General features: G+C 35.8%; 1 protein-coding gene across 3 annotated transcripts in view; it reads right to left on the bottom strand.

Moving 5' to 3' along the window:
- Nucleotides 1-13,903, bottom strand: part of col9a1b (collagen, type IX, alpha 1b) — a 46,953-nt gene that overhangs the window by 5,766 nt on the left and 27,284 nt on the right. For 2 of the 3 annotated variants that reach the window (XM_022682071.2, XM_015606871.3), the window contains 14 exons: nt 12,810-12,863; nt 11,569-11,622; nt 11,019-11,072; nt 10,841-10,894; nt 10,549-10,593; nt 9,720-9,773; nt 9,571-9,624; nt 8,203-8,256; nt 5,809-5,880; nt 5,516-5,551; nt 4,416-4,460; nt 4,229-4,261; nt 2,578-2,724; nt 1,247-1,301 (listed from right to left, as the gene is read on the bottom strand). In XM_022682071.2, the coding sequence (XP_022537792.2) occupies nt 1,247-1,301; nt 2,578-2,724; nt 4,229-4,261; nt 4,416-4,460; nt 5,516-5,551; nt 5,809-5,880; nt 8,203-8,256; nt 9,571-9,624; nt 9,720-9,773; nt 10,549-10,593; nt 10,841-10,894; nt 11,019-11,072; nt 11,569-11,622; nt 12,810-12,863 (811 nt within the window). The remainder of the gene's footprint in view (nt 1-1,246; nt 1,302-2,577; nt 2,725-4,228; nt 4,262-4,415; nt 4,461-5,515; nt 5,552-5,808; nt 5,881-8,202; nt 8,257-9,570; nt 9,625-9,719; nt 9,774-10,548; nt 10,594-10,840; nt 10,895-11,018; nt 11,073-11,568; nt 11,623-12,809; nt 12,864-13,903) is intronic. The other variant, XM_049472168.1, reaches the window with a different exon arrangement.

Genomic DNA, 13,903 nt, shown 5'->3' with positions numbered 1-13,903 from the left:
AGTTAAAGCGATCCATAAAGGCCAATTTATACTTTTGTGTCTTAGCCTACATGTAGGCGCTGACCCTACATCGTAGCCTACGCGTAAACTACGTCTTAGCCTATACGTAAAATACGCCGTAGCCTACGCATACAATACCCCTGTAGGCCACTCCATAGCCTAAACTCGTATAAAATGCATTTAATGTCAACTACACCTTAGCCTATGTGTAAAATACACCGTATCCTACGCATACCCTACCCCTGTAGTCTACGTTTAAACGCGTCAACTGCGCCTTCGTGTAAACTATGCCTACGTGTAAAATACACCAGAGCTTATGCATACCCTACGTTCAGGTAATTAATCTTTTTTTTTCCTCTAATAAGAATGTTTGTCTTACAAAGCATTGTGTAAGATCTTAATCAGTGTTACCTAGAAATTTCCTTAAACAAGCACCAAAAATTGCCTGAAACTTGGGCTAGATAGAAGTATAAAAAATGTATTAACTTTATTAACTTACTAAATAACCTTATTAAGTATAAAATTGATTTTTGCTTGTTTTAAGTCTTACTTAGTCTTTTACTCTGACTTATATTAATAGACTTTGCTTAAGAACAACATAAATACGATAGCTTTAAATTTGGAAAGAAGAATTAGAATAACTTGATTGATGACTTTTTGTGCTTATTTTTGAGTTCAAATTACATGAAATAAGATGACAATTCTAAGTTAGATGGAATAAGATCATTATTCCAAAAATAAGCTAAATAGTCTAAAACTTACAATACTTAATAAGAAAAAAAAGTCTTATTAGAGAAGAAAATAAGATCTATTGCCATAAAACTCGAAAATAGATAGATAAATAGATGGATAGATACTCTATTTATCCCAAAGGAAATTTAGGAATAAGTTTGAAATAAATTCTAACATCTAAAGTTAAAAAGTTTAAAATTCTACGATTTTCACTTGTTTTAAAACTTACTTCACTTAATTTGAGTTTATTTTATGAAATCTTATGAAACAAAAAAATAGCATAAACCATTTGCTGAATTTTTTAGCCTAATATAAGCATATACCTTTCAATGTACATATATTTAGTCTAGTATTTGCTAATGGATTTTTTTTGCAGTGAAATTGTTTAGTTTCTGAATAAGAAGAAGAGGCATTCTAGCTTTTATTCTTTATAATTGTTTAAATATTCTCTATTTTCTCAGCTCCGGATGAGCGAAAAAAAAAAAGGAATAAGTTTTACAGCTGCCAGACTTACCTTGCATTACCCGCATGCAGACCTGCCTGATGTGCTGATCGCTCGGCGCTTTCCCCTGCGAACACACAAGAGTCTAAATCACGCCGACGTCTTTCTGACAGCAGAGGAGGAATAAACGCCTCTACCCATCCTCAGCGCATTATCTCAGATAAACCACGGTGACACAAATGAGACGTGCTTACACAGCCCTGCCTGTTCCAAATTAAAACCCATCAGAAACGGGATCAAACAAAAAAATAAGAACATAGAAACGCACTTTTTTAACTTTTCGTCACCTGATGGCAGATTTACAACTTAAAAGAAAAAGAAGTGGAAGAACAGGCCTTAATTCTTTAGTTTACTGTCGAAATCGGTAAAAACTGTATAAAATTGACCTTAAAACTTCAACATATTCATCCTGAGGTCCTAAAAGCATTATAAAAGTATCAGAAATCCAAAATTAAGGAAATATAAAAAGCAGTTTTTAAATGTTAACTTCATTTATTAAGGGAAAAAAATCAATTCGAAATAATCTAACCCTATGTGAAAGTAACAACGAGTCTTTTACATCTTTTGGAGGAATTTAGTTCCACTCTTCTTTACAGAATTGTTTTAATTTCAGACACATTAAAGGATTTCCCAGCATTAAAAGTCCTGTTTAAGATCATCCATAACCAGTTTTCCTCTTGCCACTCTTCCATAAAGGCCAGATTTGTGAATTTTAATTGTTCTGTGGACAGATTCTCCTGATCCATCTGAGCTGTGGATCTCTGCAGCTCCTCCAGAGTGACTATGGGCCTCTTGGCTGCTTCTCTGATCAGTGCTCTCCTTGCTGGATCTGTCAGTTTGGGTGGACCATGGCCATGACTTTTTCAGGGTTATTTTTGGATGATGGATGATTAAACAGTGCTCATTTTGATGCTCAAAGCTTGAGATATGTTTTTATAACCTAACCCTGATTTAAACCCTGATCTCCAAGACTTTATCTCTGCTCTGTCTGGTGAGTTCCTTGGTCTTCATGATGCTGATTTGAAGGTAATTATTATATTTTTAGTGACCAAAAATTGGGATTTTGTGTGGATGGGAGCCAAAATTGTTGATTGATTATTAATATAAACATAAGTATAATCATTGTCACTAAAACCTTGTATCTCCATTTTCGTCAAGTATTTTTTTAACTTTATAACATAATATGAAGCTATTAGTCGTTCTTTATACTGTATCACAATTTCCCGAGGAGTAGACCAATAGAAATGCTCCAAAATGATCTGAAATATACAGAATTTTTCTACATTGATTTTTATGGAGATACTAGGTTTGGAGTGTCTGTTCTCAGTGGTCTGTGGTCTCACCGCTGGTCCCTGTGTCCCGCGGGGGCCCGGTGATCCTCGGTCCCCCTGCATGCCGCGGGGTCCTGGACTGCCCTGGGGTCCCTCGATGCCGGACTGCCCGCGGGCTCCCTCTGGACCCCTGTTCCCCGGCTCTCCTGGGTTGCCAACCTGAAACCGTCACAAGGTAAAAATACATATTGCACTGCCTTATCCTTGTTACGAATGTAAAAACAAGCTTTTTTATTGCATTATGTTGTGTATTAATGCTATACAGTCTTATATTGAAGAATTATGTGCCTTATTCACTATTTAGTGCACTACCTTAGGGTTCGTGCAATTTTTTTTCTAGTTTGATGTGAAATGATGATTAAAAATGTCTAAACCCAGATAATGTATGACAGCATTAGCTAAAACTTAGCATTGACCGCGCAGAATTTGAGCCAAACAAGGTTTATACTCTGCAACCAGAGAGTTGTCACAGGCAGCGAAGCCCAGTTTCCATGTTATACTCTGCAACCAATGTATTGGCACATGCTGCTCTGCCTAGTTCATGTAATTATACTTGACACTGCAATGAGGGTATTGGCACATACAGCTCACGCCAATTCCTTTATTATACTCAGTAAAAAGGGTGATGACACAAACAGCTTGGGTCGATTCCCGTATTATACTCTGAAACCGGGGTGTTGGGACATATTCCCATATTACACTCTGCAATCCAGGTGTTGGCACATAATGCTCTACCTAGTTAGTAGCATATTATACTTGGCAACAAGAGTATTGGCACATTTGGCTTGGACCAATTCCCATATTATACTCTGCAATCAGGATTTTGGCACATGTGGATCATTGTGATTATCGTATTATACTCAGCAACCAGGGTGTTGTCACATGTTGCTCGGCCTAGTTGCCATAGTAAACTCTGCAACCAGCGTATTGGCACAGTTGGCTCGGGACAATTCCCATATTATACTCAGTAAAAAGTGTGATGGCACAAACAGCTTGGGCCGATTCCCGTATTATACTCTACAAGCGGGGTTCTGGGAAGTATGGCTCAGGCCTATTCCCATATTACACTCTGCAACCGGGGTATTAGCACATGTGGATCAGGGCGATTCTCATATTATACTTAGCAATCAGGGTTTTGCCATATTTGGCTCAGGTAAATTCCTGAATTATACTCTTTAACCGGGGTGTTTAGACACGTGTCCCAGGCCTAATGCTGTATTATACCCTGTAACCAGGGTTTTGGCATACCTGGCTCAGGGCTGTTCCCGTATTATACTCAGCATCCGGGGTGTTGGCACATGCTGCTTTGCCTAGTTTGTGTATTATACTTGGTAACGAGAGTATTGACACATACATTGCGAGTTTTTTCAGGTAAAGGTGAGAAACGCAATCAATTCTCACCATTTTCAAGACGTAAATATCATACCAATTATTATACACATTAAGATGCAAAAAAAATCAAGTAATTAACTCTTGACGAGGCACAGCTGTTAACTGAAAGCCTAATGAAAGCACCACTTTGTTCAAAGTAAAATATAAAACATATTCTTTTTTGTTTATTAAACAATTCCGTATGTTTTGCTTCATAGTTTGAATGAGTTTAGTATTAATCTACAATACAGAACATTTTTAAATAATAAAAAAAACATTGGATTTAACTTACGTCTCCTTTAGGTCCAGGCTCTCCAGTGCTTCCCTATATACACAACACAAAATAAAAAAATGAATAACACTTTTATTAATGTTTTCTTCCAGAATCTCTCAGATCTGAGCAGCACATCTATCCAGACTTCCAGTTCATGACCCGTCGTCTACATCTCCTCCCACTGCAGAGGAACAGCTCTACTCACCACGTCTCCTTTATCTCCAGGGTTCCCCTCAGAGCCTTGTTCCCCCTGAGATCAAGGTAAAACACCACAGTAAAGCACAGTTTTAGCACTTTTCAAAAGCAGATTTTAATAAAAATCATAACATCTTACATTATAACCAGAGACAATATACATATACAGACTGCACTGTGTGGGTACATTTAAATTATGGAAATATATAACTCAATAGTAACTCAGTTATCCTAATTTGAATTGATTAATGTCAAAATACTTTATTAAAACGCAGTACAGTATAGTAAAGCCACTAAAATAAAGTACATAGAATCTACTGTAGACTGATAAAGACTAAAAAGACAGCATTTTAAATGACTAATATATAAGATATAAAACAAATAAAATACATATAAATATAAAGACTGGAGCATAAAACAGTAAAAAAATGTTCATTTTTATGCTTAGTAATATTTTTATTACTCTTAGTTTATTTTAGATTATATTTAAATTTTTTATTAAAACAAGAGACCACTTAAAAATGACGAGTTTCTTTGATTTTACCAAATTGAAATTGAAAGAGTAAAACTGAACTGCTTAATTTTTGCACCAGGAGTAAAGCAGCATAAAGTTATCCAAAAGCAGTGTGTAAGACTGGTGGAGGAGAACATGATGCCAAGATGCATGAAAACAAACTGTGATTAAAAACCAGGATTATTCCACCAAATATTGATTATTTCTGAACTCTTAAAACTTTATGAATATAAACTTGTTTTCTTTGCATTATTATTTGAGGTCTGAAAGCCATGTTTTTTTTTTTTGTTATTTCAGACATTTCTTTTTTTATGACAATGACAATACTTTTTTTTATTTAAGTGGTCTCTTAATTTTTTTCAGAGCTCTATCTTGGTTTTATTTAATTTTTTTTTCAATTTCTAATTAAATCTTAATTGTTTTGTTTTTTTGCTTGTTTAGTTTTTTTTATTTTTTTGTCACTTAATTTTACTGTTATTTTATATAGTTGTTGCCTTTTGTTTAACCTGATTAAAACATTTAATTGAATTTAATTTAAGAATAAGAGGGTTACCCTCCCTGTATCTCACTGTAGTGTTTTTCTGTATTTCTCTCACCTGTTCTCCTTTAGGTCCAGGTTCACCGGATTCACCCTATGAAGACAAATCGATCAATAATACACTCGAATACATTAATTATTGATCACCAATCACTCTGACCTGTTAGTTTAGAGCTAATCATCTCTATATAACATCTATATATCTGCATCACACAGCTGTACCTACTGATCCAATCACAACACAGAAAACCAAAACTACGCAGATTACTTCTTTTCCTGTTTTATTTCTGAGAATATCACACTCTGATCTGTTTTCTCGAGTTAGAAAGGCTTTGAAGTTTGATGTCTCACCCGCTCTCCTTTCTCTCCAGGCACGCCCGGGGGTCCGGGCAGTCCGGGCAGACCGAGGTCGCCTTTCGGGCCCTGAGAACAGAACAGCATTAATACTGAATGATCCACAGCGCTGCTGCTGCTGCTGCTGCAGAAGAGAGATCTCAGGGTTTAAAGAGAATTTAAAGATGAATCTGAAGGTTATCATACAGTCAGCAGTGAGAACTGGAAAGACTCAACATATCCTCAACACATCCTCATACTCTCAGCCTTTTAAACACACACTTTATTCCCCTTTTCAACTATACTTACACTGATATATAATGCATTATATCTCAGATATTAGACATACAGTCCGTTTTCAAAACTTTTTGACGTTGTTCTTTTTATGCTATGTGCAAATTTATTGAGCAATTATCCAAAATAATTACTAATACAATCTTTGTACATTCACAATTTGATTGCAATATTTTTTAACCTATACTAGCCTATATATTACACTATACCACTATATACTGCCCTATAATGCATTATACTCCACTGGTACATTATACTTCTCTACACTCCCCTATATTACACTATACTCCTCTATATTCCCTACACTTTACTTCTTTATACGCCTTTATACTGCCCTATGCTTGCATATATTACACTATACTCCTCTATATTACACTATACTCCTCTATACAACCCTATATTACACTATACTCCTCTATATTCCCTACACTTTACTTCTTTATACGCCTTTATACTGCCCTATGCTTGCATATATTACACTATACTCCTCTATATAACCCTATATTACACTATACTCCACTATATTATACTATACTCCTCTATACAAACCTATATTACACAATACTCCACTATATTACACTATACTCCTCTATACAACCCTATATTACACTATACTCCTCTATATTCCCTACACTTTACTTCTTTATACGCCTTTATACTGCCCTATGCTTGCATATATTACACTATACTCCACTATATTATACTATACTCCTCTATACAAACCTATATTACACAATACTCCACTACATTACACTATACTCCTCTATTTTATCCTATATTACACTATACTCCTCTATATTCCCTACACTTTACTTCTTTATAAGCCTTTATACTGCCCTATGCTTGCATATATTACACTATACTCCTCTATATAACCCTATATTACACTATACTCCACTATATTATACTATACTCCTCTATACAAACCTATATTACACAATACTCCACTACATTACACTATACTCCTCTATTTTATCCTATTTTACACTATACTTCTCTATACTCTTTTACTGCCCTATACCTGCCTATATTACACTATACCCCACTATTCTACCCTATATTACACTATACTTTACTATGCTAAACTGTACTCCACTATGTTAAACTATACTTCTCTATTCTCCATTATAATACACTATACTTCTCTATACTAATTTATACTGCCCTGTACTTGCTTTTATTACACTATACTCCTCTATTCTACCATATATTACACTATACTAACCTATATTACTCTATACTCCTCTATACTACCATAAATTACACTATACGAACCTATATTATACTATACTCATCTATACTACCCTATATTACGCTATACTCCCCTATATTGCACTATACTCTTCTATACAATCCTATATTACACTAAACTACCCTATACTCTTTTATAGTACCTATCTATACTTGCCTATGTTATGATACTCCTTTATCCTACCCTATATTACACTATATTCCTATATGCTCCCCTATATGGACTGGGCAGCATTTTTAATGTAGATTTTCCATTGCAAGTAATATGTAGTAGAGGACTAGGCTTAATCCCTGTCTGGGAAACCGACCCTTAGTGTCTGAGGGAAACAGAAACTATAATAAAATCTGATCTGAAGTACAGAACACTTGACTTTCAGATGATTTGGACGCAGCAGAAGAGTGTGTTTAGTTGTGTCTACAGACTATACCTTTGATCTGTGTGTGTGTGTTTGGTGTGTGTGTCTCTAGTGTGTGTGTGTGTGAGTAGAGAGAGAGAACAGTGGGCTCTTTGATGGGACAGTGCTTGAAGAATGTCTCTCTTTACTGTGAAAACATCCCATTCAGGGCCGGCCTCCAGAGACCACCACTGTTAGCATTTAGCATTCTCCCAGCATCTAAACCTCTCCTGTTATACTATCCCATGACTTTTGCCATCTTCACTGTCCACTGTGGGTGGTAATATTTTTTATGGCTTTTTATGGTTTATTCCCTCTCAAGAACTTCATAAATTGAATATTCCAACCGTCTGCACCCATTTACATCAGGCCTTTCTTATAATCTCATAATTCACCTGAGCTTACTATAAGTAAACTGACCAGTGTTCAGTCCTCCTCACTCACAAGGTAACAAAAAAGACCCACAACTTACTCTGGTTCCAGGTTTCCCCATTGGTCCAGGTGGTCCCTGTTCTCCTCTGTCTCCCTAAAGCACAAACAGAGGTGACAACATTATTATCTGTTTAACAGAGGAGTCATTACATTTACAAGTACATTTACAAGTCCCAAGTAAAAACAGCAAAGTCTCACATCAAGTCACAAGTCAAGCTTCAAGTCTTGGTATTCAAGTCCAGAGTCAAGTCCTAATTTAGGACAGACAAGTCCCAAGTCAAAATGGACAAGTCTCAAGTCTTGGTGCTAAAGTCAAGTCCCAAGTCAAGTCTTAAATCTTGGAATTCAAGTCCCATCTCTAGTCTCAGGTCAAGTCTTAAGTCAAGACAGAAAAGGCCCAAGTCAAGTTCCAAGTTTTAGCACTCAATTCCCAAGTCAACTCTCAAGTCAAGACAGGCAAGACCCAAGTCAAGTCTCAAGTCTTAGCACTCAATTCCCAAGTCAAGTCCCAAGCCAAGGCCCAAATCAAGACAGACTTGAAATTCAAGTCCCATCTCAAGTACCAAGTGTTGGTACTAAATTCAAGTCAGGCAAGTCCCATGTCAATTCTCAAGTTTTGCAATTCAAGTCCCAAGTCTTGGCACTCAAGACCCAGGTCAGGCTTTAAATGTTCATTGACAAGTCCCAAGTCAAGACTCGATTATTGGAACCAAAGTCCCAATTCAAGTGTCAAGTCTTGGCATTAAAATCTCAAGTTATGTCACAAGTCTTTGCACTTAGATCCCTAGTGAAGTCTCTAGACACGTCCCAAGTCAAGTCTTAAGTCTTGGCACTCTAGTCTCTAGTTAAGTCACAGACAAGTCTCAAATCTTGGCACTCAAGTCAAGTACCAGGTCAAGACCCAAATCAAGTCTCAAGTCTCAAGTCTTGGCACTGAAGTCAAGTCCAAAGTCAAGACAGGCAAGACAGGAAGTCTTGGTACTCAAAACCCAACTTCAAGTCCTGGCTGGCCCTCAAATCCCAAGTCAATATGGGCAGATCTCAAGTACCATCTTTTGACAATAAAGACCTAAGTGTAAATGCAAACTCTTTCTTTAGCGGTTTAAAGTGTGGTGCTGCAACACATCTCAACACCACACCTTGCACCAAGTGTCACATATGCAGTCGTCTTTACAGTGATACAGCACTGTGCAATCTATACCAAATGCTCCAGTTACAGTATGTGATTCAGTATTATTTATTTACCACTGAGAATAAATGTTTTAAAGCCTAAGTCTGATTCCAAGTCCAGGTCAGTGAATGTAAAGTCAACAATGAGTCATCGCAAGTCATCAAGTTTAATAAATTAATAAAACTATAGCCACAGATGTGAATATACTGTATGTGTATAAGAAAGATAATCGCTCACTGCTCCACCAATGGGTCCAATAGGTCCAACTTCTCCCTGTTCTCCACGTTCTCCCTGATTACAAACAAGAAACCATGAGTCACATCATCTTTATCTCTTTATCTCTTTGATTTGTACCTTCTCTGTTATTGTACAGGTTATAAACTCACCTGTCTCCCAGCAGATCCCATAGTTCCAATCAGACCTGGCTGTCCTAAGTTACCCTGAAATTACAGCAGAGTACGATATATAGATATTATGATATAGACAGTATATTTTGTTCAAATGTTATACCGTTACAGACGGGCAATATATTTACGTTTTATTGTTTTGTAGTCAGTTAACATGTGTTAACATGGTAGACTATACACAGGTGCATCGCAAAATAAAATTGAATATTATTGAAAAGTTACTTTATTTCAGTTATTCTGTATAAAATGTGAAACTCGTATATTATATAGATGTATTAAACACAGAGTGATCTATTTTAAACATTTATTTCCTTTGTCTTTGATGTTTATGGCTTACAGAAAATTAGAATATTATATAAGACCAGTTGGTGCTTTTGGCAGTGTGCCAAGTCCTGCTGGAAAATGAAATTCGCACGTCCATAAAAGTTATCAGCAGAAGGAAGCATGAAAGTGCTGCAAGATGTTCAGAGGAAACACAATGGTCTGTTGACAACTTTTATTGAGATGCGGATTTCATTTTCCAGCAGGACTTGGCACACTGCCCACACTGCCAAAAGTACCAACTGGTCTTATATAATATTCTAATTTTCTGAGACACTAAGTTTTGGGTTTTCATTGGCTGTAAGCCATAATCAACAATAATTAAATAACATTTAAATTAAATACCACAATAAATATTGTGTGTGTCAGAAAAATGTACGTTTCCTCTTTCCTTAATGACATTTTAGGATGAAATTCCGCTATATATACTGCTTAAATATTAACTAAAATAATGTAAAACTGGCTTTTAATGGCCTAAATTACTCACCTTCACACCACTACCTCCTTTAGGCCCAGGGACACCCGGCAAACCCTACAAAAAAACACAAATACATAAATCACATTAACTTAACAATACAGTGAAAATGGCAGCCCTCGTGTCTATGTTACCTCCTGGCCTTTTCTTTTTTTAAGTAAGCTTCTGGTGGGTTACTTTTCTTTACAGTTGGGATGTATATGCTTCTATATACTTCATTTACTTTACCTCATAATTTATTATAATATAGATTATACATATAGAATATAAATTGTTATAGATTTTTTTTAAGCATCTCACTTACAGGAAGTCCTTGCTGTCCAACTTCACCAGGAGCTCCAGGTTTGCCAGCATTACCCTGTTAATAATACAGTTTTTATACAGTCATTAATAAGATATTCACGTAAAATAGAATTTTACATATACATTTATAGTTTTTACACCTTAAATAATGATATAACAGCTATCATCAATTGCTATACCTTCACTCCAGGTACTCCAGGAATTCCCTCACGTCCATCTACGCCCGGCAAACCCTGTCAATAACAAATAAATCATACATTTTATGATTTTTTATATGTTATATTTTTGGCTAAAGTCAGCAGAAGTCAGTGTAGTAGTGGGTAAACAGATCATCTAGAAAAAAATCATTTATAAACACAGCTGGTTCAAATAAGGATCATAATAAACAAGTTTTACAGACTTCTCTTTAAAAAAAACGAAGGTTGTTACCAGTTAGCAATAGTTGCTTTGCAACAAAATGCTTCTCTAATTGTATTGTGGTGTATATGATGTATATGCATGTGTGTACCGTATTTTTCTATATACACTATAATATTGCATTTAAAGTCCTTTAATTTCACCATTCAGAGGTGAGTTTATTTGCTTTTAGCCTGCTACCAACCCTGGATAGCACTGCTGGAGCAGCATTAGCTTTAGCCGCTAACTGTGACATGAGCCGCTTAGTGTGCAAAAAAACTCATTATTAAGTATTTTAGCAATTCAGATTCACAATGATGATGGTATACTTACAGCTCCGCCTTTTGGCCCAGGAAGACCGGTGATGCCTCTTTGTCCTAGGGGTCCCTGGAAATCAAGATTATCGTTAAAACTTAATCTGTGAAACTCATACTGTATACATAAGTCTAAAACTATGGGTCATTTCTTACATCCAGGCTTTGCGATGTTCATTGCTATCTTACACCCCACCAACAGTCTATTTACACACCTTTCATCTGTGTAGTTTAAACAGCAACAGTGCTTCTGAATATATCTACACTGATGGGTGTAGTGGTCTGGAAATGAGGTGTGTTCAGGAAAATTTCTGGGGCTCAGGTGCGCCACTGACTGAATACAACCTAGACAAACGTCAACAGTCAGACGTTCATTGCTATCTTGGCATGTCCACAACTTTTACAATTATAAACAGAATACTAAATAAAATAACACTGCTGTTCCTGCAAATGAGCTGCTGAAGCTTAACCAGATGCTCAGTTTCCTCTGCTGAGAAGAAGCACTGGACACGTCCAGAAATGCTGCGCCGTTAAAATAGCAATCCGCTATCAAAATCAGAGCGCACCTGATTTTTAAAGGAAATAATGAGCAAGTGACACTGATTGGTTTATTTCATGTTACGCCCCTAAAATGAACCACACCCATGATTAATTAAGAGTGTTTCGAGTTACACAAGGTGTACTTTTCCTGTTGTTACGATAGCAAAGACACACTAACACGCATTGAATCAAGCTGCACACTGTGCACATTTGACAGCTTGCCTTTATTTGTTGATTGTACACAATGCACAACAAGTTACGTTGCGTTAAAGTTAATTTAATACTTTATGCAAATGAGTATGGCCAGCATGTTTGGTCCTAGCCAATCAGGAAATAGAAGCTTGGTATGTCATACGTGCATCACAAACTAAACAAGTGTTTTTTTTTTGTTTTGTTTTTAACATGGATAATAAACCTGATATGGATTTCTAGAATTAGATTGGAAATAAAATTAAAATGACATATAAATAAAAATAAAAAAAATACATTATATGCATTTTAAGCCAAAAGATTAGGCACAGCAAAATGCATAGAAAACAAGTGCAAGTGCACATACAGTACATACTGTAACTATTATACAACACAATGTGTATCATTTCACCCACAATCTACTTCAGTAATCAATCAGTCTGACACTTTTAATCAAAATTCTTTTAAATTAAGATCAATAGAAGTTATTGATTAGTGCAAAAGTCTTGTAGTGATTTTGGTCAAACATACCTGTTCACCTTTCGGACCAGACTCTCCCATTGTTCCTCTCTGGCCACGATCCCCCTGCCAGAACAAATCATCAGTTATTAATATCTTAATCATTTAACATTATTAAATAAAACTCTATATACTGTATATGCACTGTATTCATCAAGTATAATAACTGGATTAATATTCATTATCAAGTTGCACATTTTCCAAAAGCTTCTGGCTGAACTCTGATTTGCGTGGTTAGTTTAATTCGTTTAATTAGTTAAATTTTTATTATTATAAATAATCCCAGGATCACTCAAATAATGTACATCTTTGTCGCTTTGTAACATTAACAATGCTTTGTGACATTAATTAAGAGTATTTACAACAGAATGTCTCAACTAATTATTAATGAACACTAGTTAAGACATTATTCATCATTATAATCATCATTTAGCTTTAAGTTACTGTAGTGCCGCTTTATGTTTGTTGGTGGTTTCTAGGGTACTTAAGGTGGTTGCTATTGCAACTGCTGTTTTAAGCGGTTGCTAAGCTGCCCAGGGTTAATTACTAATTGATACTAGTTAAGACAGTATTAATAATTATTCATTTTAAACTAATGTCTCAATTCATTATTAATTAACAGGGTTCACAACATTCTTATGCATTAATATTTACTAATGTGTAATAATGTCTTAAGTAATGTCTATTAATAATTTATATATATAATAATAAATATAATTTATTATATAATTTAATGTTTATTACTGTAATGTCATAAGTAATGTAAATGAATGTACCCTTCTGTTATTTCGGTGGTTGTTAACCGACTGCTACAGTTTTCCTAAGCTGCTTGCTGTTAGTTGTTAGGATGGTTGCTAGGGTATTTCAGGTGGCTAATGTGGCAACTGCTTTGCTGTTTTCAGTGGCAACTAAGCTGCCTGGGGAGGTTGCCAGGTGCTAAGGATTTTTGATGTTGTTAAGGTGTTTGTGGGTGGTTGCTGTGGTAAACCAAGTGGTCGTTTGGACGGCATGTGTTTTAGATTTAGATGTTTCTGTAGTGTTGCGTATGTTGTGGGTATTGCTTTCTGTTTGTTGGCGGTTGCTGTGGTACGTAAGATGGTTGCTAA

Source organism: Astyanax mexicanus, chromosome 25 (assembly GCF_023375975.1).
Source record: "Astyanax mexicanus isolate ESR-SI-001 chromosome 25, AstMex3_surface, whole genome shotgun sequence".
NCBI lineage: Eukaryota > Metazoa > Chordata > Actinopteri > Characiformes > Acestrorhamphidae > Astyanax > Astyanax mexicanus.
This window is presented reverse-complemented; position numbering and strand designations above follow the sequence as displayed.